This window comes from Ranitomeya variabilis, chromosome 6 (assembly GCF_051348905.1).
Source record: "Ranitomeya variabilis isolate aRanVar5 chromosome 6, aRanVar5.hap1, whole genome shotgun sequence".
NCBI classification, from domain to species: Eukaryota; Metazoa; Chordata; class Amphibia; order Anura; family Dendrobatidae; genus Ranitomeya; species Ranitomeya variabilis.
Genome location: NC_135237.1, coordinates 328776332 through 328800681, shown reverse-complemented (window position 1 = coordinate 328800681; position 24350 = coordinate 328776332). Strand labels below are relative to the sequence as shown.

The window sequence follows — 24350 nt, the reverse complement described above, 5'->3', positions numbered from 1 at the left end:
ACTTTTGTCTCATCTGACCAGAGAACATTCTTCCAAAACGTTTTAGGCTTTTTCAGGTAAGTTTTGGCAAACTCCAGCCTGGCTTTTTTATGTCTCGGGGTAAGAATTGGGGTCTTCCTGGGTCTCCTACCATACAGTCCCTTTTCATTCAGACACCGATGGATAGTAAGGGTTGACACTGTTGTACCCTCGGACTGCAGGGCAGCCTGAACTTGTTTGGATGTTAGTCGAGGTTCTTTATCCAACATCCGCACAATCTTGCGTTGAAATCTGTTGTCAATTTTTATTTTCCGTCCACATCTAGGGAGGTTAGCCACAGTGCCATGGGCTTTAAACTTCTTGATGACACTGCGCACGGTAGACACAGGAACATTCAGGTCTTTGGAGATGGACTTGTAGCCTTGAGATTGCTCATGCTTCCTCACAATTTGGCTTCTCAAGTCCTCAGACAGTTCTTTGGTCTTCTTTCTTTTCTCCATGCTCAATGTGGTACACACAAGGACACAGGACAGAGGTTGAGTCAACTTTAATCCATGTCAACTGGCTGCAAGTGTGATTTAGTTATTGCCAACACCTGTTAGGTGCCACAGGTAAGTTACAGGTGCTGTTAATTACACAAATTAGAGAAGCATCACATGATTTTTCGAACAGTGCCAATACTTCTGTCCACCCCCTTTTTTATGTTTGGTGTGGAATTATATCCAATTTGGCTTTAGGACAATTCTTTTTGTGTTGTTTCATTTAAGACAAATTAAATGAAGATAATAATACCAAAGAATTTGTGTTTGCAATCATTTTCAGGAAGAAACTGAGTATTATCTGACAGAATTGCAGAAGTGTCAATACTTTTGGCCATGACTGTATTCATTATTATTGTTGGACTTGATGCATCCCTCTGCTCAATGTTTGCTTGCTTCTTTTCTGTATGATGTCATCCCATTTGAAATATTTTTAGACATGGTTTAATAAACTAAACACTTTTAGGCCGGCGTCACACTGGCGAGTTTTACGGATGTATGAGCGCAGAAAATACACCCATAAAATACGCATAACACACGGCCCAATGATTCTCTATGTCCCAGCTCCTATCAGCCGTATTTTACTGATCCGTATTATACGGTCTTCTACGGCCGTACAAAATCGCAGCATGCTGCGTTTGTCACCGTATTGCGCAAAAAAATATTTTTTAGACATGGTTTAATAAAATATACACTTTTATATGAATTTATTGGATGACTTCTTTTTTGTAGGTTTTCTTGATTGCCTCGGTTCTCCGTTTTCACAGTGAAGGGCACTTTTTGTGGTTTTAATTATATATATGTGACTGACATCTTTATATATCTATTCTATGTGTATATATTTATTCTATCCTATTTTGTTGGGTCATGCAGTGATTTTGTGGTACACAGCAGTAGAAATGTCAGGTTTACAAGAACATGGGTGTGTAAATCTCGGACGGCACACGCATGGTCCAAGAAACGTGTGATTTTTTTTTTTTTTTTCTTGCACCCATTGACTTGCATTGACGAGTCTCATCCGATACACAAGGACAATCGCAGCATACTACAATTTTATATTCTTGATGTGTGTGTGTGTGTGTGTATTTATTTAACTCTTTACTTACAGTTTTAGTAATAAGGGTGTTTGGCTGACACCTGTTCATTACTAAACCTAGGGCTTGGGGTCAGTGCAGCTGCTGCCACCATCCTCTAATCCAGGGGTGGGAAAATAATTTTCCCAAGGGGCCACATGAGAGATTGTGACTGTTGTAGAGGGCCAAACCAATAGGCTGAAATTAATTCTACTCAATATTAATATCAATATATTTTTATAATTGCCGTATTTTACGGACTATAAGACGCAGTTTTTTCCCCAAAATTTTTTGGGGAAAATGGGGGTGTTTTATAGTTGGAATATACTTACAAATACTGTGGCGGCAGCAGGAGTCAGGCAATTCTGCGGCGGTCCTGGTCCGACAATCACACTCCCTTCCCAGGCTAGTTCGGCGGTGGTGCAGGGGACTCTGCCGGCATTTTTTGAAAGCCCAGAGGCCCCGCACATCCATTGTTGCGATGCAGTGGCCTCCAGGAAAATGGCCGCCGGGGTAGTGCATTCTCAGATTGTGATCTCGGCAACGAGATCTCAATCTGCTGCGATGCGGTGGCCTTCGGGAAAATGGTCGCCGGGGGTGGCGAATGCTCAGATTGAGATCTCGTCCCGAGATCTCGGGATGAGATCTCGTTGCCAAGATCTCAACCTGAGCATGTGCCGCCCCCGGCGGCCATTTTCCTGGAGGCCACCGCATTGCAGCAACGGATGTGTGAGGGCCTCCGGTCTTTCACAAAATGCCGGAGAAGCCCCCTGCACCACAAAGCACCACCGCTGAATCTGCCGCACCAGCCTGGGATGGGATTTCCCGGAGGCCACCGCACCGGCCTGGTACCGCTGAACACCCCCTGTGACCACGCTCCACCAGCACTGCCAATTCTCTCTCCCCCCGGTAAGCTGAATTCGGACTGTAAGATGAACCCCCATTTGACACCTTTTTTTCTCCCCCTATTTTCTTTCTGAAAATTTGGGGTGCATCTTATGGTCGGGTGCGTCTTATACTCTGAACAATACGGTATTATATTATTGATAATTATATTAATTGTATCACTTAATATTGAGCAGAATTAAGAATGCTGACAATCCCCTATATATCGTTTGAACCTGAGTACAGTCCCTTCAGTATATCGTATGAACCCCAATATACTGTAAGATCCCCACACAGCCTCCCTCATATGTGGCATGAGCCTCCCTCATATGCGGCATGAGCCCCCCACATAGCCTCCCCCATATGCGGCACGAGCCCCACACAGCCTCCCCCATATGCGGCATGAGCCCCACACAGCCGGAGGCCCCTCCTCCACCAATGTAGTCAGCACTTATGGAGACAGCGACCCGGTGGGCACGGTGTGGGCCTCTGGTTTCCAGCCCCACGGCTGTTTCAGTTCGCGGGCTGGATTGAGACAGCCAGAGGGCCGGATGTTGCCCGGGGCCGCTCTTTGCCCAGGTCTGCTCTAATCCCATTACCCCAATGCGACTGCACCAGGGCATTGGAAAGAGCCTGGGCTAAGTGCCAGAATTGGCACTTCAAATATAAAGTGCCATTTCCGGGGCAGCTGAGGGCTTTTTTTTTTAGCCTGGGATGGGGCAAATAAGTATGAAAAAAAGAAGGTGTTGAAGAAGGAAATTACACCACAAAACTTTTTTGTTTTCAAATATCTTAATTTAGCCCCAAAAAGGATTCATTGCTGTACAAAAAGGCACCAAGAACTTGCGGTTTTTCCATTGCGTTTTTGCTGCCAACAAATTCCAAGAGATGCAGAAACGTTGCAGAAATTTCTGCAATCAAATATTCAAAATGCATCCATACCCTTACCATACGATGAACGCCATAAAATGAAACCCAAACAACAATGGTGAAATTGCATTTCTTTCACCTTTTTTTTCCCCATTCTTCAAACACTTTTTTTACCTGCGGATTTTCAACATCTAATGCAAGCCTATGGGGAAAATCTGCACATAAAACTCCGCAAGAGAAATTCATATGTTTTATATTTGGAACTTGCACCACAGATCGGTTTACACTGAGTAAAAAAATCCCATCCACTTTGCTTGAACTGTAAGGCCTCTTTCACACTTCCGTCATTTACCTCCCGTCATAATCCGTCGCGTTTTGAAAAATCAGGATCCTGCAATTTTTTCTGCAGTATACAGTTTTTTCCGATAGACTTGTATTCATGACGGATGGCCATCCGTTTCATCGGTCGTGCACTGGATCCATTGGAAAATAACTGTCCGTCGGGAGGAGAAAACGTTCAGAGGAACGTTTTTTCTGCACATCAGAAAATCGCTCAGCGGCGGGTCCTGCGCTGTCCGTCGTTGGCTATAATGGAAGCCTATGGGCGCAGGATCCGTCGCTGACCGTCAAAAGCAGGAATCCAGCGACGTGTCCCGTTATTTCATTCTGAGCATGCCTGGAAGGATTTTCTAGTCCGGAAACAAAATAAAAAACTCTCTCTCTCCCTCTCCCCCTCTCCTCTCCAGAATCTTATACCTGAAAATGCAGGCTGGCACTCCTTCGACGCATCATAACACTGGATGCGTCGCACACGTTTTCCTGTACTTTCACAACGTACGTTGATACGTCGCTTCACTGCATTACAATGCACCCGGACCGACGGAAGTGTGAAAGAAGCCTAAGATGCTGCTTTTTTGATGCAGCAATAATTTGCAGTGTAAAAAAACTCACAAAAAATTAATCGTGAGAGCACAGACTTACATTTAATATTACTGGGAAGCAGGGGTTGTACAACTGGCATGTAGGATCAGGGAGAGTTGATGAGGATGTAACCGGTAAAGTAGTGAAGTTAAGGTTAAAGTTAAAGGGAACATATCACCAGGTTTGTCCCATATGAGATAAGGCCAGTACTTTTCAGCCCTGATATACAGCATTCTAATATGCTGTATATATGTCCCCAATCCGACCTGCAAGACAAGAAAAATATCTTTTATTATATTCACCTATGGGGCGGTCCGGACCGGTGGGCGTCCCTGAGCTTGGTCCGTCGCCTCCTCTTTTCTTGCGATGCAGTCCTCCTTCTGTGCTACGTGTGGATGACGTGTGCTACGTCATCCACACAGCATGCCGGCATCGCGATCCTGCGCATGCATGCTTCTCTGCCCTGATGTGGGCAGAGTAAAGTACTGCAGTGCGCATGCCACGGGGCCCTTTGGCTTTTTCAGGCATATGCTCACTGCAGTACTTTGCGGTGCCCTCGATAGGGCAGGAGCACAATGCCAGGGACACTGTGGATGACGTAAGATGTGTCATTTACATGAAGCACAGAAGGAGGACTGCATCGCAAGAAGAGAGGAGGCACCGGATCATGACCGCAACGCACACCAGACCCGACCGTCCCCACAGGTAAGTATTATAAAATATATTTTTCTTGTCTTGCAGTCCGGATTGGGGACATAGTTTATACAGAACATTAGAATGCTGTATATCAGAGCTGAACGGTACTGCCTTACTTCATATGGTACAAACCTGGTTGTGGGTTCCCTTTAATCATGTGCATCTCAACAAAATTTTGGGTGGCATTCATTAAATCATAGAAAGCTAGAGTTTGAAGGGACCTCCAAAGTCATCATGTCCAACCCCTGCACAATGCACCATCTCAGACAGATATCTGTCCAGCCTCTGTTTGAAGACTTCCATTGAAGGAGAACTCACAACCTCTTGTGGCAGCTTGTTCCACTCATTGATCACCATCACTTTCACTGGCCTGTAAGTTCCTGGCTCCCATCTTCTTTCATTTTTTTAAAGATAGGGACAATATTTGCTTCTGGGACTTGTCCTGTTTTCCAGGATTTTTCAAAGAATCTAGCTAGTGGTTCTGCAATTTCCTCAGCTAACCCTTTCAGTACCCTAACATGTAATTAACCTGGACCAGGAGATTTAAATTAATTTAAATTAGCTAAGTGTTCTCTCACCATCTCTCTGTTTATAGATAGTGTGGATACTTGTATTACTTCGATAGCACCTTGAAGATCCATTGATGTTACAATTAATTTCCCAGAGAACAAGGATGCAAAATGGGAATTTAAAAGTTCAGCCTTCTCAAAATCATTTTTGACCACTTCACCCTTTTCATCCTGTAAAAGTCCCATAGCATTTTTGACTTTTCTTTGAATGTATTTTGAAGGCTTAAAGGAAAATTCTCATGTGGGAAAAATTGTTAATTTTATAATAATAAAATTTTAAAGTTTTAATGTTATTGTTTATGGCTTATTGCCTAGATTACCACCTACTACTGCAGTTTAAAAGTGGTGGCTGAACATGCACAGCGCTTACGAGCTCTTTCTAATAGATCTTGTAAGCACAACTCTGAAACTGGCTAGATCTCTGGACTGTTCCACCTGCCAGAACTATGAATGCTGCAGCACATCTTTGACCACTGATGGGCTGCAGTGCTCATGTGACATAAGGGTACCTTCACACATTATTTTCAGGCTGTCAAAAATGATTAGTATTTAAGCACAAAATTATTCGAGAAGTTGACGTTTTCTTGGCACTAACATGTTTTTGTTAACATTTCCTGAATTTTGTATTTCTTTGCGTTCCCTGTAAATGTTTTGCACTTGTTTTTTACAGCTTTTTTTAAAGTGTTATGTAAGAATATATTGAGGAGATTTTGTCATGTGTTTTCAAATCCAATCCATTAAGTGATGAATAAAATGTTAGCAAAAATGCTTAAAAAAAAGGTTGCCAAATGCTGAAAAAAAGCATCCAGATGTTTTTGTAGCTTTCCTTTTAACCGCTATTGTAAAGTTATAAAGTGGCTTCATAATGGAAAACACCGGAAGAATGTTTAGGTCACTTGTTTTGAAAAAAAAAAATCAAAATCAAAATCCTTAGCTGTTCATACGCTATGTTGTTTTTCAATAGAAATGAATTAAATTGCCTTTAGAGCAATTTTTTAGCCGTTTGCTGCAGCAACGCCGGAAATCAAGTTCATGCGTACATACCCTTACAATGTCACATGACCACTGGGAGACATATCGCAGACATCACTGAAACTGCAATGTTCAGAGGAGTATGGAGGTTTTTTAATTTTATATAGGCCACATTAATATTTAAGAAGTGGTTGTCCAGTAGAAGACAACCCCTTTAAGCATTTTCTTGGCTTAAATTGGGTTTAATTATCATTTAATAATAATATAATTAATAAATTATTTTATTGCATATCTTTGTAGGTGAAAAGCCCTTTAAATGTGAACTATGTTCCTATGCATCAATAGATGCTAGTTCTCTCCGCCGACACATCAGAACGCATACTCATGAGAAGCCTTACAAGTGTCAGCATTGTTCATACAGTTGGTAAGTTTATATGGTTATTCCTTAGTCAAACGAGATGTCTGACAAGTACTATAAATTGAATTGTTTCATCCTGCATTTTGTCTTTTGGATCATATTATATTTTCTTATTATTTCTTTTTACCTGTAATTTTAGAAGACTGAGTAATAGTTTCTGCATTTGATGATAGACAAAGTGCAGTTATGGAGAATGAAGCAGGTGCTGCAAACTTTGTGATTTTAATGTGTCTTAAAGGATTAATGATAAACTCTTTTTGTTTGCCATAGTGGTAGTTGGTGAATTCTCTGTTTGCTAGATAGAAAAAAATCCAAAAGAAAAAGATATGTACTGTGAAAATTAAAACGATCAATTACCGTATATACTCGAGTATAAGCCGACCCCCCCTAATTTTGCCACAAAAAACTGGGAAAACTTAATGACTCGAGTATAAGCCTAGGGTGGAAAATGCAGCAGCCACCGGTAAATTTCAAAAATAAAAATAGATACCAATAAAAGCAAAATTAATTGAGACATCAGTAGGCTAAGTGTTTTTGAATATCCATATTGAATCAGGAGCCCCATATAATGCCCCATACAGTTTATGATGGGCTCCATAAGATGCTTCATATTAAAATATGCCCCAAATAATGCTGCACAAATGTGGATTATGGCCCCATAAGATGCACCATACAGATATTTGCCCCCATATCATGCTGCACATGGCCACATAAGATGCCCCATACAGATATTTGCCCCCATATCATGCTGCACATGGCCACATAAGATGCCCCATACAGATATATGCCCCCATATCATGCTGCACATGGCCACATAAGATGCCCCATACAGATATATGCCCCCATATCATACTGCACATGGACACATAAGATGCCCCATACAGATATTTGCCCCATATCATGCTGCACATGGCCACATAAGATGCCCCATACAGATATATGCCCCCATATCATGCTGCACATGGCCACATAAGATGCCCCATACAGATATATGCCCCCATATCATGCTGCACATGGCCACATAAGATGCCCCATACAGATATTTGCCCCCATATCATGCTGCACATGGCCAAATAAGATGCCCCATACAGATATTTGCCCCCATATCATGCTGCACATGGCCACATAAGATGCCCCATACAGATATATGTCCCCATATCATGCTGCACATGGACACATAAGATGCTCCATACAGATATTTGCCCCATATGCTGTTGCTGCGATTAAAAAAATAAAAAAATCACATACTCACCTCTCAGGCCCCCGGCACTTGCTATAGTCACCTGCTCCCCGTTCCACCGCTGACCGCCGCTGTGTCTTCTCATCCTCTGCACCGACGTTCAGCAAGAGGGCGGCACGCACTAATCGCGTCACCGCGCCCTCTGACTTGAACGTCACTGCGGAAGACACAGCGACACCGACGGTGGAACGAGGAGCCGGTGAATATCGCGCACTGCCCCCGTCATACTTACCTGCTCCTGGCGCCGTTGCTGCACGTCTGTTCCCCGGCGCCGCATTTTCTTCCTGTAGTGAGCGGTCACCGTTACCGCTCATTACAGTAATGAATATGCGGCACCAACCCTATGGGAGGTGGAGCCGCATATTCATTACTATAATGAGCGGTACCATGTGACCGCTCACTACAGGAAGAAACTGCAGCGCCGGGAAGCAGGGATGTGCAGGGACCGCGCCAGGAGCAGGTGAGTATTATTAGACAGCCCCCCCGCTCCCCCTCCCCTGCTGACCCTTGGGTATGACTCGAGTATAAGCCGAGAGGGGGACTTTGAGCCCAAAAAAGTGGGCTGAAAATCTCGGCTTATACTCGAGTATATACGGTATCCTTTTCATCAGTAAATAGTAATTTAAAGAGAACCTATCGCCTACTGGAAAACTTGATGAAGTAAAAGATGACCAAAATATAAAATCTTTTTAAACTATACATGATTAGGAAAACTAGAAAAATACTGTGAAATTTAGTGATGAAAATTTTGTCATTTTAAGAATGGGAGACTGAAATTGGATCCCCACTAGTGATGGCCGAACCCGAACAGTAAAATTCGTTGTCCGTACAGAACAACTAGTGTCCATGCAGATTCTGAACACGGACTTCACTATTAAGTTCGTGTTACTGTTCGGGTTCATCAGCCCAAAAATTGGGTGTTTCACACACTGTCATCTGATCGTTGGTAAGTTCGTTACCACCAGTCAGAGCACTGCGGTTCTGACGCTGTTACACATGTGAAAGCATGTGAGCCAGCAGCTGTGACCGGCAATAAAAAGTTTATCGGCGGTCACAGGTGTTGCCTGATGAAAATACTACTCTCTTCATCATACGCCCGCTCTCGCTGATATCAGCGTGAGCAGATGTACAATGAAGGGAGTTTTCGCCAACCAACACCTCTGCAGTAAATATATAATTTAAAAAAATGACATGGGGTCCCCTCTATTTTTGACAACCAGTGCAGGCAAAACCAAAAGCTGCAGGCTACAGTTCCCAGGTGTCAGCTTTATCTTGCCTGGTTATTAAAAACTAGATGGTGGCCCGATTCTAACGCATCGGGTATTCTAGAATATGTATAGTAGTGTATAGCACAGCCCACGTAGTATATAGCACAGTCCACGTAGTATATAGCACAGCCCACGTAGTATATAGCACACTCCATGTAATATATAACACAGCCAAGTAGTATATTGCCCAGCCACGTAGTATATTGCAGAGCTACGTAGTATATAGCACAGCCCACGTAGTATATAGCACAGACGTTGTATATAACACAGCCCATGTAGTATATAACACAGCCACGTAGTATATTGCCCAGTCACGCAGTATATTGCACAGCCACGTAGTATATAGCACAGCCCACGTAGTATATAGCACAGAGATGTAGTATATAACACAGGCCACGCAGTATATAACACAGGCCATGCAGTATATAACACAGGCCATGCAGTATATAACACAGCCCACATAGTATTTAACACAGCCCACGTAGTATATAGCAATGTGGGCACCATATCCTTGTTAAAAAAAAGACTTAAAATAAAAAAATAGTTATATACTCACCTTCCGTCGGCCCCCGGATCTAGCCCAGGCGTTTAGCGATGCTCCTCGCGACGCTCCGGTCCCAAGAATGCATTGCGGCAATAACACGTAATTATGTAGCGGTCTCGCGAGACCGCTACTTCATCATTTCGCGAGACCGCTACGTGATGTCGAGACATTGCCGCAATGCATTCTTGGGAAAGGCGCCGGAAGGTGAGAATGTAATGATTTTTTATTTTTTTAATTATTTTTAACATTAGATCTTTTTACTATTGATGCTGCATAGGCATAGAAAAGAACACGGTCCCTACAGTCAAACATGGCAGAGGTTCCCTGATGTTTTGGGGTTGCTTTGCTGCCTCTGGCACTGGACTGCTTGAACGTGTGCATGGCATTATGAAGTCTGAAGACTACCAACAAATTTTACAGCATAATGTAGGGCCCAGTGTGAGAAAGCTGGGTCTCCCTCAGAGGTCATGGGTCTTCCAGCAGGACAATGACCCAAAACACACTTCAAAAAGCACTAGAAAATGGTTTGAGAGAAAGCACTGGAGACTTCTAAGGTGGCCAGCAATGAGTCCAGACCTGAATCCCATAGAACACCTGTGGAGAGATCTAAAAATAGCAGTTTGGAGAAGGCCCTTTAAATATCAGGAACCTGGAGCAGTTTGCCAAAGAAGAATGGTCTAAAATTCCAGCAGAGCATTGTAAGAAACTCATTGATGGTTACCGGAAGCGGTTGGTCGCAGTTATTTTGGCTAAAGGTTGTGCAACCAAGTATTAAGCTGAGGGTGCCAATACTTTTGTCTGGCCCATTTTTGGAGTTTTGTGTGAAATGATCAATGTTTTGCTTTTTGCTTCATTCTCTTTTGTGTTTTTTCATTTAAGACAAATTAAATGAAGATAATAATACCAAAGAATTTGTGATTGCAATCATTTTCAGGAAGAAACTGAGTATTATCTGACAGAATTGCAGGGGTGTCAATACTTTTGGCCACAACTGTGTGTGTGTGTGTGTGTATGTATGTATATATATATATATATATATATATATATATATATATATATATATATATATATATATATATATATATATATATATATATATATATATATATATAATATATATATTGTAGGGGTTCACTCGCTCAGGTGCAACGGCTGACACGCAGGAGACACGTTCCTTTAAAAGTTCACCGGGTTTATTGCTCCATAAACCACATAGCAACATGAACAACGGGTAAACAGTCTTACATCAGACGGATGAGACCTCAATGTCCATAACAGAGCTCCGCTCTCTCAGGTCTGTAGGCACACAGACTGTGCTATGTCCAGCACGCAGGCCCAGTCCTGGAGCCTTAACACACTGTGGAGGCTTTCTCCTCCACACACACAGACTCCTGTCTGTAGTGTCCCGCCTGGACACAGGGATCTCTGTCCACACTGATGGACTCCCAAACACTCACAGCCATGTGCCAAACACACCTCCATTATGTAGCCTGAAACCACACCCAGGTACCTGTCACATGATTAGACATGTGGTTCTGACATCACCACAGGTCCTGAAAAAAACATAGATAGGCATGGTTATGCCCCTTACCCAGGGGTGAGGTATATGGGTAGCCAGACCCTCCCATCTCTCATAGCTACCCGTAACCCGGACCCAAATATAACAAACAATGCCTTATTGCTTTATGTGCATTAAAGAAAACACTCCGGGTTACATCACAGCGACAAGCCTTCTCTGTGATACATACCTCCCGTCGACTATATAACCTTTAGCCACGCTACAATATATATTAATAAATATATATATATATATATATATATATATATATATATATATATATATATATACATACATACATACATACATACATACATACATACATACATACATACATACATACATACATACAGTCATGGCCAAAAGTATTCACACCCCTGCAATTCTGTCAGGTAATACTCAGTTTCTTCCTGAAAATGATTGCAAACACAAATTCTCTGGTATTATTATCTTCAATTAATTTGTCTTAAATGAAAAAAACACAAAAAGAATTGTTCTAAAGCCAAATTGGATATAATTCCACACCAAACATAAAAAAGGGGGTGGACAAAAGTATTGGCACTGTTCGAAAAATCATGTGATGCTTCTCTAATTTGTGGAATTAACAGCACCTGTAACTTACCTGTGGCACCTAACAGGTGTTAGCAATAACTAAATCACACTTGCAGCCAGTTGACATGGATTAAAGTTGACTCAACCTCTGTCCTGTGTCCTTGTGTGTACCACATTAAGCATGGAGAAAATAAAGAAGACCAAAGCACTGTCTGAGGACTTGAGAAACCAAATTGTGAGGAAGCATGATCAATCTCAAGGCTACAAGTCCATCTCCAAAGACCTGAATGTTCCTGTGTCTACCGTGCGCAGTGTCATCAAGAAGTTTAAAGCCCATGGCACTGTGGCTAACCTCCCTAGATGTGGACGGAAAAGAAAAATTGCCAAGAGATTTCAACGCAAGATTGTGCGGATGTTGGATAAAGAACCTCGACTAACATCCAAACAAGTTCAAGCTGCCCTGCAGTCCGAGGGTACAACAGTGCCAACCCATACTATCCGTCGGTGTCTGAATGAAAAGGGACTGTATGGTAGGAAACCCAGGAAGACCCCACTTCTTACCCCGAGACATAAAAAAGCCAGGCTGGAGTTTGCCAAAACTTACCTGAAAAAGCCTAAAACATTTTGGAAGAATGTTCTCTGGTCAGATGAGACAAAAGTAGAGCTTTTTGGGCAAAGGCATCAACATAGAGTTTACAGGAGAGAAAAAGAGGCATTCAAAGAAAAGAACACGGTCCCTACAGTCAAACATGGCGGAGGTTCCCTGATGTTTTGGGGTTGCTTTGCTGCCTCTGGCACTGGACTGCTTGACCGTGTGCATGGCATTATGAGGTCTGAAGACTACCAACAAATTTTGCAGTATAATGTAGGGCCCAGTGTGAGAAAGTTGGATCTCCCTCAGAGGTCATGGGTCTTCCAGCAGGACAATGACCCAAAACACACTTCAAACAGCACTAGAAAATGGTTTGAGAGAAAGCACTGGAGACTTCTAAGGTGGCCAGCAATGAGTCCAGACCTGAATCCCATAGAACACCTGTGGAGAGATCTAAAAATGGCAGTTTGGAGAAGGCACCCTTCAAATATCAGGGACCCTGGAGCAGTTTGCCAAAGAAGAATGGTCTAAAATTCCAGCAGAGCATTGTAAGAAACGCATTGATGGTTAGCGGAAGCGGTTGGTCGCAGTTATTTTGGCTAAAGGTTGTGCAACCAAGTATTAGGCTGAGGGTGCCAATACTTTTGTCTGGCCCATTTTTGGAGTTTTGTGTGAAATGATCAATGTTTTGCTTTTTGCTTCAATTCTCTTTTGTGTTTTTTTCATTTAAGACAAATTAAATGAAGATAATAATACCAAAGAATTTGTGTTGGCAATCATTTTCAGGAAGAAACTGAGCATTATCTGACAGAATTGCAGGGGTGTGAATACTTTTGGCCATGAAAATAAATATATATATATATATATATATATATATATATATATATATATATATATATATATATATATATATATATATATATATATATATATATATATGTATATATATGTATATATATATATATATATATTTTCAGCGCTAGATAGCAGAAAAGCCAGTAATTCAATTACCAGCTTTTGCTCTCTCCTTCACAAACCCGACAGGATATGAGACATGGTTTACATACAGTAAACCATCTCATATCCCCTCTTTTATTACATATTCCTCTTTACTAATGTAATAAGTGTCTCTGTGTAAAATTTAGGGATCTCTAACTATTAAATTAAGGGGTTAAATCCCGGAAAAAATTGGCGTGGGCTCCCGCGCAATTTTCTCCGCCAGAGTGGGAAAGCCAGTGACTGAGGGCAGATATTAATAGCCTAGAGAGGGACCATGGTTATTGGGCCCCCCCTGGCTAAAAACATCTGCCCCCAGCCACCCCAGAAAAGGCACATATGGAAGATGCGCCTATTCTGGCACTTGGCCACTCTCTTCCCACTCCCGTGTAGCGGTGGGATATGGGGTAATGAAGGGTTAATGTTACCTTGCTATTGTAAGGTGACATTAAGCCAGGTTAATAATGGAGAGGTGTCAATTATGACACCTATCCATTATTAATCCAATAGTACGAAATGGTTAATAAAACACACACATTATTAAAAAGTATTTTAATGAAATAAAGACACAGGGTGTTTTAATATTTTATTATACTGTTAATCCACCTGAAGAGCCTTGTCACCTGAAATAAAGTAAAAAAAAAACAAACAACAATATTCCATACCTTTTGTCGTTCAGTCTTTTCCCACGCTGTAAATCCATCTGAAGGGGTTAAATCATTTTACACCCAGGAGCTCTGCTAATGCAGCTGTGCTCCTGTCTGTAAGGCCGGCGTAGGGAAATACGGTCCGTATTTTACGGCCGTAATACGCAGTAATTTTCCCAAAATACTTCCGTATTCAATGCGAGGATGCGATTTTTACAGACAAATGTATCAGTGTGGCATCCGTATGGCTTCTGTACGGCGATTTTGTTTGCGCAGGCTTGCAAAATGGACAAATCATGTGTCCATCGGCTAAAATATTCCTAAAAACATATATACAGTCTCTCTCTCTCTCTATATATATTTATGTCAGTGAGACACATTATATATATATATATATATATATATATGTATGTATGTATGTATATATATATATATATATATATATATATGTATGTATATATATATGTATGTATATATATATATATATATATATATATATATATATATATATATATATATATATATATATATATATATACCTATTCTATGTGTAGACATTTGTTCTACCTATTCTATTCTATTCTGTCAGTGTGATTTTACTGTACACCGCACTGAATTACCAGCTTTTCTAGAGAACACCGCTGCGTATTTCTCGCAAGTCACACGCATGGTCCGTGTGTAATCCATAATTTTCTCGCCCCCATAGATTTTCATTGGCGGATTTTTTGCGCAATACGCTGACAAACGCAATATGCTGTGATTTTCTACGGCCGTACAAGACCGTATAATACGGATCAGTAAAATATGGCAGATAGGAGCTGGGCCATAGAGAATCATTGTACCGTATGCAATCCGTATTTTCTCATACGTCCGTAAAACACGCCAGTGTGACGCCGGCCCAAAACTTTGTGAATGAATGGAATGCAGGGGAATGTCCTGTAGTTACCTCGAGTCACGGTGATGCGCCCTCTGCTGGATGAACTCATATGAACTCGAGCCTGGGAACTTTTCAGAATATTTGTGCCAGAATAGGCGCATCTTCCATATGTGCCTTTTCTGGGGGTGGCTGGGGGCAGATGTTTGTAGCCAGGGGGGGGGGCCAATAACCATGGACCCTCTCTAGGCTATTAATATCTGCCCTCAGTCACTGGCTTTCCCACTCTGGCGGAGAAAATTGTGCGGGAGCCCACGCCAATTTTTTCCGGAATTTAACCCTTTAATTTAATAGCTAGAGACCCCAAATTTTACACCGAGACACTTGTTACATTAGTAAAGAGGAATATGTAATAAAAGAAGGGATATGAGATGGTTTACTGTATGTAAACCATGTCTCATATCCTGTCGGGTTTGTGAAGGAGATAGCAAAAGCCGGCATTGAATTACCGGCTTTTCTACTATCTATTTCACTAGCTATGTGAAATATAAATAAATAAATATATATATACACTCACCGGCCACTTTATTAGGTACACCATGCTAGTAACGGGTTGGACCCCCTTTTGCCTTCAGAACTGCCTCAATTCTTCGTGGCATAGATTCAACAAGGTGCTGGAAGCATTCCTCAGAGATTTTGGTCCATATTGACATGATGGCATCACACAGTTGCCGCAGATTTGTCGGCTGCACATCCCAAAGATGCTCCATACAAGGCAGGATGGATCCATGCTTTCATGTTGTTTACGCCAAATTCTGACCCTACCATCCGAATGTCGCAGCAGAAATCGAGACTCATCAGACCAAGCAACGTTTTTCCAATCTTCTACTGTCCAATTTCGATGAGCTTGTACAAATTGTAGCCTCAGTTTCCGGTTCTTAGCTGAAAGGAGTGGTACCCGGTGTGGTCTTCTGCTGCTGTAGCCCATCTGCCTCAAAGTTCGACGCACTGTGCGTTCAGAGATGCTCTTAGGCCTACCTTGGTTGTAACGGGTGGCGATTTGAGTCACTGTTGCCTTTCTATCAGCTCGAACCAGTCTGCCCATTCTCCTCTGACCTCTGGCATCAACAAGGCATTTCCGCCCACAGAACTGCCGCTCACTGGATTTTTTTTCTTTTTCGGACCATTCTCTGTAAACCCTAGAGATGGTTGTGCGTGAAAATCCCAGTAGATCAGCAGTTTCTGAAATACTCAGACCAGCCCTTCTGGCACCAACAACCATGCCACGTTCAAAGGCACTCAAATCACCTTTCTTCCCCATACTGATGCTCGGTTTGAACTGCAGGAGATTGTCTTGACCATGTCTACATGCCTAAATGCACTGAGTTGCCGCCATGTGATGGCTGATTAGAAATTAAGTGTTAACAAGAAGTTGGACAGGTGTACCTAATAAAGTGGCCGGTGAGTGTATATATATATATATATATATATATATATATATATATATATATATATATATATATATATATATATATATATATATATATATATATATATATACCTATTCTATGTGTACACATTTATTCTACCTATTCTATTCTGTCAGTGTGATTTTACTGTACCCCGCACTGAATTGCCGGCTTTTCTAGAGAACACCGCTGCGTATTTCTCGCAAGTCACACACATGGTCCGTGTGTAATCCGTAATTTTCTCGCCCCCATAGACTTTCATTGGTGGATTTTTTGCGCAATACGCTGACAAACGCAATATGCTGCGATTTTCTACAGCCGTACAAGACCGTATAATCTGGATCCGTAAAATACGGCAGATAGGAGCTGGCCCATAGAGAATCATTGTACCGTATGCAATCCGTATTTTCTGGACGTATTTTCTGCGCTCATACGTCCGTAAAACTCGCTAGTGTGACGCCGGCCTAATACTCTCATCAGCCAACGCCTGTCACCGGTGGTAAAGTTTTTACCGCCGGTCACAGCTGTTGGCTCATCTGTCATCTGTATGACAGAGCCGATCAGAGCCAGTGTTTCTCGCGCTGTCGCATAGATGACAGCATGGGAAACACCAGTTGTTCGGGCCTCCCATTCATTTGAATGGGGTCTGGATTCGAGTACCGTTCTAGTACCCCAACTAAACTTTTTCTAAATGTTCAGCCGGACCAGAGCATCCACGGTTTACCCATCTTTACTCCCCACTGTTTCACTGTTTGACAGCTGTAGAGACTTCCTACTTCTGTGCTGTGTGAGTGAGACTTGTGATATTGTGCAGCATTCAAACACACAAATTAACTTATTTCATACTAGATGTATTTTTATGGTCTGCTTTAAATAGGTTGTCTGGTGCTTTATATTGATGGCCTATCCATAGGATAAATATCAGATTGTTTAAGATGTGACACCAGGCACCCTCAATTGTCAACTGTTTTGCCCTCACTTGCTGAGCGGAACTACAAAACTCCATCAACTATCTAGTGGCTGTCGCCGGGTACTGCACATCCATACCTATTTATTTAAATAGGAGTGGAACTACAGCACCCTACTGTGACCACTATAAAGTTGACAGAGCTTGTGTAGTTCTACTCTGCAATTAATCACTTCCAGTCTTGGCCGGCACCGAGCGCAACTGATCACAGGTGTGCCAGGTGTTGCGCCACCACCAAAACGAAAGTGATGAAGTATCCTAAGGACAGGCCCTCAATATTAAGTATTGCGCAACTCATTTAAGGCTTACTCACATAATCGGCTTCTGTTGGGGAGTCAGATCAAGAAATCTTTTCAGAGCTTTTTGGAGCGTAAAGCCAGTACAAGTTTGCTACACATATTCTACACACTCTACAGTGAATTGATTTAGAAGTAACCATGTGAATGTTTCTCGGTTGCTTTGTTGGCGGACACGGGAACCATGGGATAATATGCTGCCACCTGGAAGCAGACACTAAGAATATATCTTAGAAAAAAAGTTGACTCCTCCTCACCAGTCTACATCGTCAGCCAATGCTCAGTTATTCAGTTTAGCCTGGTGTCAATTAGAGGCAGACATGAGTCTGAGTAGGAGAATTGTCTTAGTCTTAATTAGGCAGGTGAGGAACTAACCTTTTTCTCTTCCTCTAATTCTAGAGGCAGAGGTGACTGGCTTAGTCTACGTTCACATTTGCGGTCGGCGCCGCAGCGTCGGGCGCCGCAGCGTCGCCGCATGCGTCATGCGCCCCTATATTTAACATGGGCGCATGGACATGCGTTGCACTTGCGTTTTGCGACGCATGCGTCACTGCGGCGCACGCGTCCGGGCGCAGAGGACGCAGCAAGTTGCATTTTTGCTGCGTCCAAAATCAACCAAAAAAAGAACGCATGCTTCGCAAAACGCAGCGTTTTGCTGCGTTTTTGTTTGCGTTGTGCGTTGCGTCGCCGACGCTGCGGCGCACAACGCAAATGTGAACGTAGCCTTAGTCAGCTAGTCATTTTTGCTTTGCAGTGCAGAATGCTGGCTGGTCACTCTCATAGGCTTCTCCAACTTGTAGGAATCCTGTGTTCATGGTATCTTAGATTCATGATCTGCATTTTTTTGAGTCTGTGCATTAGAATAATTAATTGAAAGGGGGTGTGTTCAAAATAATAGCAGTGTGGATTTCAATTAATGATGTCAATCATTTTGTGAAGTAAGAGGTGTGAATTAGGTGGCCCATATTTAAAGGGAACCTGTCACCCCCAAAATCGATGGTGAGGTAAGCTCACCATCATCAGGGGCTTATCTACAGCATTCTGGAATGCTGTAGATAAGCCCCGATGTTACCTGAAAGAGGAGAAAAAGACATTAGATTATACTCACCCAGGGGCGGTCCTGCTCCGATGGGCGTCGCAGGTCCGCTCCGGCGCCTCCTATCTTCATTCCATGACGTCCTCTTGTGGTCTTCACGCCGCGGCTCCGGCACAGGCGTACTTTGTCTGCCCTGTTGAGGGCAGCGCAAAGTTCTGCAGTGCGCAGGCGCTGGAAAGGTCAGAGAGGCCCGGCGCCTGCGCACTGCAGTACTTTGCTCTGCCCTCAACAGGGCAGACAAAGTATGCCTGCGTCGGAGACGCGGCGTGAAGACCAGAAGAGGACATCATGGAATGAAGATAGGAGGCGCCGGAGCGGACCTGAGACATTCATCGGACCGGACCGCAGCGGGACAGCCCCTGGGTAAGTATATTCTAACCTCTTTTTCTCCTCTTTCAGGTAACATCGGGGGCTTATCTACAGCATTCCAGAATGCTGCAGATAAGCCCCTGATACCGGTGGGCTTACCTCACCCTCGATTTTGGGGGTGACAGGTTCCCTTTAAGGGTGAAGCCAGGACATGTACATGCATTTCTCTTTGAAAGCCTAAGAAATATGGGCCGTTCGAGACATTATTCAGAAGAACTGTGTACTTTGATTAATAAGTTGATTGGAGAGAATAAAACATAAAGAAGTGCAGATAATGCTAGGCTGTTCAGCTAAAATCATCTCCAATGCTTTAAAATGGAAAGCCAAAGCCAGAGAGACGTGGAAGAAAAAGAAAGACTACCATTCGAATGGATGGAAGAATAACAAGAATGGCAAAGGCTCAGCCAACAATCTGCTCCAGGATGATCAAAGACAGTCTCAAGTTACCCGTGAGTAGTGTGAGAGTTAGAAGACACATGTGTGAAGCTAAGGCTACTTTCACACTAGCGTCGTGCACTGCACGTCGCTATGCGTCGCTTTGGAGAAAAAACGCATCCTGCAAAAGTGCTTGCAGGATGCGTTTTTTCTCCATAGACTTTTATTAGCGACGCAGTGCGACGGTTGCGTCGGACCGTTGCCACCAAAAAACGTTACATGTAACGTTTATTGGTGCCTCGTCTGCAGCATTTCCGACCGCGCATGCGCGGCTGGAACTCTGCCTCCCCGCACCTCACAATGGGGCAGCGGATGCGTTGAAAAACAGCATCCGCTGCCCCCGTTGTGCGGCGCATCCACAGTATGCGTCGGTGCGCCGCAACGTCGCATTGCGACGTGCAGTGCACGACGCTAAAATAAAAAAAAAATTATTTAAGCGGATACAATTTGCTAAAGAACATGGTGGCCTAAAGAGAAATGGAGAAACATTTTGTGGCCCTATGAAAGTATAATTAGGTCCATGGTCTGCAGACAGTTCGTCAGATGACACCCAAACTCTGCATTCCAGCCACTGCACTGTCTAAAGACAATGAAGCATGGTGGTGCAAGCATCATGATATGAGCTTGTTTTTCTTACTACAATGCTGGACCTATTTACCGCAATACCAGGGATCATGGGCCAGCTTGCATATATTAAAATACTTGAAGAGGTCATGTTGCCTTACGCAGAAAAGGATATGGCCTTGAAATGGGTGTTTCAACAAAACCGACCGAAAAAACACCAGTAAACAAGCAAAATTTTGGTTTCAGTTCAACAAAATTGAGGTTATGGAGTGGTCAGCCCAATCCCCGGACCTTCATCCGATAGAACACTTGTGGGGTGACATAAAAAATTCAGTTTCTGATGCAAAGCCAGCAAGTGCCCAAAAATTGTTGGATGTAGTCAAAGCTCTTCCACTAGAGTTTTCCTCTTTAGGTGACTGTTCTGGGTTCTTCTACATTACAGAGAAATTTTGATCTTTCCCGTTCAGGGCTGGTTTTTCCTTCCCCAGTTTCCCCTGCTAAACTCAGGATTTTTCAGATTGTATCTAGAGCTCCCGTTCTTTGTTGGAGATGGCCCGAAACCACTCATAGCATCCAGATAAACCTTTCCCAACGGTGATCTCGTCTACCCAATTTCTTAGTCTTCTAATTTACCAGCAAGAATTGTTTAGTCCACAGTTCAGAAGGCTTTGTGCCTTTCAGATTAGGTGTGCTAGACTTGATTTGTGGAACAAGGACCTTAGATGTCACATTTAAACCATTATATTTAGAAAGTCTCAGATTCTCACCTAAGAACAAATCAGCAGCACTCCTATACCGATATCCACCTTTTTAATTTTTGCTTGTATGTCTTGAGCCTGGGTTGACTTCCAATGGTCAGGTTCCAGCCATGGCTATCCAGCAGAACCTGACTTGTAAACCATTGATCAGGACTGCTTGCCTGAGCAGGGAGAGCTCTGGGCCACCGAATTGCCCCCCCCCCCCCCCCTTAGATCTGGGGGACCTCATTCTAGTCTTGGATGCCCTTCATCCACTTTCTTTTGGACTGATCAGAGATATCTCTCCATTTTGGCTTTCCTATAGAGTATTGTATTTTTTTTTTCCTCTGGAAGATGTCAGACCACCTCGAGGGCAACCAATGTTGTCTGGTTTTGATTTGCCAATACAGAAGGTCTTCTTCTGTCCACATCTTTGTGGAGCTCTAAAATTTGCTTCTAGGGATGCAAGTCTTAGCAGAAGGGTACAACAAGTGGCAGTGGCTTGCGTGTTAAACTTAGAGATTGCTATTCTTCTTTCTGCAGTACTGGACAGCAGGGACAGCTTTAGGATGTTCCACGTTTCCTGTGTCCCCCAATGCAGCAATCAAAAAAAAAAAATAAGATTTTTGGTAATCACCATGATATCTTTTTTTGTAGTCTTAATTAGGCCTGTCCCACACGTCCAGATAATTCCGGTACCGGAAAAATCGGTACCGGAGTTATCCGTGTGTCCGTGTGCTCACGTGGCACATCAGTGTGGCACACGTGCGGCAGCCGTGTGCCGCCCGTGTGCCGACTGGGTACCACACGCACCATGCAAGAGACACCACTAGAGATAAGCACTGTCCTCTGCATCTGGTGCTGAAGCCGGAATTCATTCCTTCTTCCCAGCAGCGTTCGCTGGAGAGAAGGAATGAAAAATCTTTTTTTTTTTTGTGTTTAAAATAAAGTACCCTGTAACCAACCCCCTCCCACCCCCTGTGCGCCCGCCCGCTGGAAATAAAATACTCACCCAGCTCCCTCGATGCTTCCTCTCAGCGCTGCAGCTTCTTCCTGTATGAGCGGTCACGTGGTGCCGCTCATTACAGTGATGAATATGCGGCTCCACCCCTATGGTGTACTTTATTTTAAACACAAAAAAAAAAAAGATTTTTTCATTCCTTCTCTCCAACGAACGCTGCTGGAGAGAAGAAATGAATGGCGGCTTCAGCACCACAAGCTGGGGGGACAGCGCTTACTGTAGCGCTGTCTCCTGCACGGCACACGGACAGCTTCCGTGTACGGTACGTGTTTTACACGGACCCATTGACTTTAATGGGTCCGTGTGAAACGTGCGCTCCCATGAACACTGACATGTCTCCGTGTTTTTTCAAACGGACACACGGTCCGTGAAAACACGCTGACATGTGCAGAGACATATTGATTTTAATGTGTCTACGTGAGTCAGTGTCTCCGGTACGTGAGGAAACTGTCACCACACGTACCGGAGCCACTGATGTGTGAAACAGAACCCTCCATTTTCAGGGTGGGGCGCTTTTCTTGATTTTGCAACTCCTACTGATTTGCAATAACTGAATACCTGTGTGCCAGCTGCTTAGGCGTAACCTAGCAGGGAGGAGTCAGCTATTTTTTATTCCTAAGATGTAGTCTTAGGCCGGGGTCACACTTGCGAGTGAAATGCGAGAAACTCGCATGTATCTCTCGCATCAATACCTGGCACTGCCGCCGGCACTCGGGACCGGAGCGTTCAGCTGCATGTATTTCTATGCAGTCGCACACTCCGGTCCCAAGTGCCGGCATCAGTGCCGGGTATTGATGCAAGAGACTCGTGCGAGTTTCTCGCATTGCACTCGCAAGTGTGACCCCGGCCTTACTGTCAGCCTCCAGGTGGTAACATACTATCCCATGGTTCCTGTGTACCCCAATGAAGGCTACGAGAAAGATTTTACCGTGAATACCAAAAATCTTCATTTTCGCATCCCACAGGTCTCCTTTTAGGATGATACTAGAAATCTATGAGCATTTCAACAGTGATAAATGCCATATTTGATTTACCTTGTAAATGCATGGCATTTATCTGTTAGCTATGATACCTCTCTTGGTGTCTTACGATGGTGCAGGATGGGAGAGAATGAATTGTGTGATTGTTAGAATGTATAGCCCATCCACATTCATTTAAGGTGACTTTGCCTTAGAGCACTATGTTATAAAGGGGGTTATATATATATCTATGATTTCTGTTCGTATTTTCATTATAGGTTGCTGTACAGAAACCCTATGTGTCTTGCTTCCCCCACACTCGGTGATTGACAATTCTTCCTATATGAGTTTCTGTAAATGAATGTAGACCTCTCGATCACTGTTTGGAGTAAGAGCATTCCTAACAGGGCCATCTGTCCTGCAAGCATTTAACCCACTTTTTACATGAAAATACTGAATTAAATTCTAGAAAACTACATACCCCACAGCTCAGCATCTTAGATACAGCTTTGATGCCATGAGAGAAAATATCATGTCATATTTGCCATCCAGTGATTCAATATGTTCTTGAAAGTCTGAAATGAGTTTATTAATTTTTAAGATTGTTTGTAATATATGTTAATCATCTCATATAAAGGCAATGCTTTAGTATTACCACCTTCAACAAAAACATAGAAACATTATTAACGTATTTTATTTAATATATTATTTTTAGTATTCAGAAGAAAAGTCTCGACCTCCACATACGTCGGCACCACACAAGAGAAATGTTCAAATGTAGCCTTTGTCAGTATTCCACTCCTGACAAACAATTGCTGCACAAGCATACCAAGAAACATCATGCCAACGAGGATCCCCAGCTATCCAGCAAGCAACTTCCCACCAGCTGACAAATATCTGGCTCAGCAGCCATCACCCAAACATGAAATCTTTTTATTTTATAGCACTTTGTTTGGTCACATTGTTTTATAATATATATTTTTTATTATAGTAATGTCTTGAAGTAATTTTATTTGTTTTACGGCAACCTTTATGAACCTCACAAGGACCCATGATATTGTAAATATATCGCACGGCTAAAGCTTTTGTTCCCGCAATCTATCAGAAGTGAGGTCAGGTCTCCTCAACTTTCAGACACAGCCGGGGACTGTGGGGACAAGAAGAAAGAAGTGATTTATTACTGCTTCTATTTTACCGTCAACATGGCACTCAATAAGTGCGTTGTACTGTGGCATGGGCACAGC

At 43.0% G+C, this 24350-nt stretch overlaps 1 protein-coding gene across 1 annotated transcript in view; it reads left to right on the top strand.

Moving 5' to 3' along the window:
* LOC143782402 (uncharacterized) overlaps positions 1–24096 on the top strand; it is a 106364-nt gene extending 82268 nt beyond the window's left edge. The window contains exons 6-7 of the mRNA XM_077269803.1: positions 6805–6928; positions 23822–24096. Coding sequence (XP_077125918.1) covers positions 6805–6928; positions 23822–23996 — 299 coding nt within the window. The 3' untranslated portion in view covers positions 23997–24096. The remainder of the gene's footprint in view (positions 1–6804; positions 6929–23821) is intronic.
* Positions 24097–24350: the final 254 nt, after the last annotated feature.